The sequence below is a fragment of the Nicotiana sylvestris genome, chromosome 7 (assembly GCF_000393655.2).
Source record: "Nicotiana sylvestris chromosome 7, ASM39365v2, whole genome shotgun sequence".
In the NCBI taxonomy this organism is placed as follows: domain Eukaryota; kingdom Viridiplantae; phylum Streptophyta; class Magnoliopsida; order Solanales; family Solanaceae; genus Nicotiana; species Nicotiana sylvestris.
In genome coordinates, this window is record NC_091063.1 from 99,360,722 (window position 1) to 99,362,857 (window position 2,136).

The window sequence follows — 2,136 nt, forward strand, 5'->3', positions numbered from 1 at the left end:
CGAAATACACTATTCATCAAGTCCATAAATATGGCGGGTGCATTCGTCAACCCGAAGGACATGCCAAGGAACTCGAAGTGGCCATATTGGGTCCTGAAGGCTGTCTTGGGAATATCTTTCTCCCGAACTCTGACCTGGTGGTACCCCGATCTCAAATATATCTTTGAAAAGTATCTAGCCCCTACAATTGATCAAACAAGTCATCAATCCTTGGAAGTGGATACTTATTCTTAATAGTTACCTTGTTCAGCTACCTATAATATATACACATCCTCAACGAGTACTAGGCCTGATGCAAGTTTTATCCAGCTACAAATCTTTTAACTGCTACTTCAACTCCTTCAATTCGGCAGTTGCCATTCTATACGGAGGGATGGATATTGGTTGAGTTCCTAGAAGCAAATCGATGATAAAATCAATCTCTCGCTCTAGAGGAATACCTGGAAGATCATCTGGAAACACATCTACATACTCTTTGACTACGGGAATAAACTGAAGTGTAGGTATCTCAGCATCTGCATCTATAACTCGCACAATATGATAAATGCACCCTTTTGCGAACATTTTCCTCGCCTTCAGATTGGAAATAAACCTACCTCTAGGTGTGATTATATTACCTACCCATTCAAGGACAGGCTCACCAGAAAAATGAAATCTGGCTGCCTTTGCTCGGCAATCAACTATGGAATAGCAAGCTACCAACTAGTACATGCCCATGATAGCATCAAAATCCATCATCTCTAGCTCAACTAGGTCGGTTGAGGTCTGATGACTCCAAACTCTTACCGTACAACCTCGGTAAACTCGTCTAGCAATAATCAGTTCTCCGATCGATGTAGATACTGTAAAAGGATATATTTCAGGCACTATACCAAACTTCCCCGCGACAAATGGGGTAATGTATAATAAAGTTGATCCTGGGTCTATCAAGGCATAAGCATTGTGAGAGCAAATGGTCAATATACCGATCACAACGTCTGGTGAAGACTCCTGGTCCTGTCGACCTGCTAAAGCATAGATACAATTCTGATTACCACATGAACTGGAACCTCTACCTCTGCCTCGACCTCTACCAGCTGAAGACTGAGACTCGCGCCCTATAGGATGAACAAACATGGATGATCCTATTGTTGAACTCACTGGTTGTGCCATACCTCAGAATCTCTATTTGGTCAATCTCGCATCATATGCCCCGGATGCCCACATGTATAACAAGCATCGGAACCTGCTCGGCATTAGCCTAAGTGTCCTCTACCACATATGTCACACCCTTATGGAAATGACCATGTCTGCCTTGAACCTCACTGTCGCCACAAGCCTGACGCCTGTGAGCTCTCACCTGGTCCTGACTAAGTATATCGCTCATACCTATAACCCTATAACTGAGGTAGCTGAGGCCTAGGTGGCCGTCCGAAGTACTGGGGCTTATAACTACCCTGAGACCACTCCTGAGAGGTGGAAAATCTCATTCTCTTACACTGCACTTGCTCAATTCTCTCTATACCCTGCTGTCGCCGCCTACCCCTTTCTATATTCTGGGCGAATGCCTGAATCCGGGAGATATCCATACTATTTTGTAATGTAGTAGTGGCACATGCCTCGGTCAACTCTGGGGCCAACTGTGATATAAACCTGTGGATCTTGTCTCGCATAGTAGTACCTATTGATGGAGCATATCTAGCCAATGTGTCAAAACGGAGACTATACTCTCGAACACTCATATTGCCTTGCTTAAGGGCTAGAAATTGATCGACTCGAGCCTGTCGGATCTCCTGTGGTAAGTACTGGTCAAGGAAGGCATTTGAAAAATTCTCCCAAACAGCTGGAGGTGTATCACGTCTTCTAGACCTTTCCCATCCCTCGTACCAAAGAATGGCTATATATCGGAGTCGAAAAGTTGCTAGCTCAACTGCCTCTTTTTCCATGGTATGCATAACCCGAAAGATCCTATGAAGCTTATCTATGAAATCTGATGGGTCCTCCCTCTGATCTATCCCCGTGAACTCTCGGGGACTCAAAGAAATAAACTCTCAGACCTTTGAACTCCTAGACCCCTCAGAAGATCCTGAACTAGCTGATGCCCTAGCTTGTTGCTGGGTCGATACCAACTGTGTCAACAAATGCACCGTACTCTTC

General features: G+C 44.7%; 1 protein-coding gene across 1 annotated transcript; it reads right to left on the reverse strand.

Annotated features, from left to right (window-relative positions):
* Window positions 1–327: 327 nt before the first annotated feature.
* Window positions 328–1,925, reverse strand: LOC104223977 (uncharacterized). The gene is made up of 3 exons (XM_009775525.2): window positions 1,436–1,925; window positions 787–1,004; window positions 328–702 (listed from the first exon to the last, which is right to left on the reverse strand). Exons 1-3 carry the CDS (start codon window positions 1,923–1,925, stop codon window positions 328–330), a joined length of 1,083 nt encoding a protein of 360 aa, XP_009773827.2.
* Window positions 1,926–2,136: the final 211 nt, after the last annotated feature.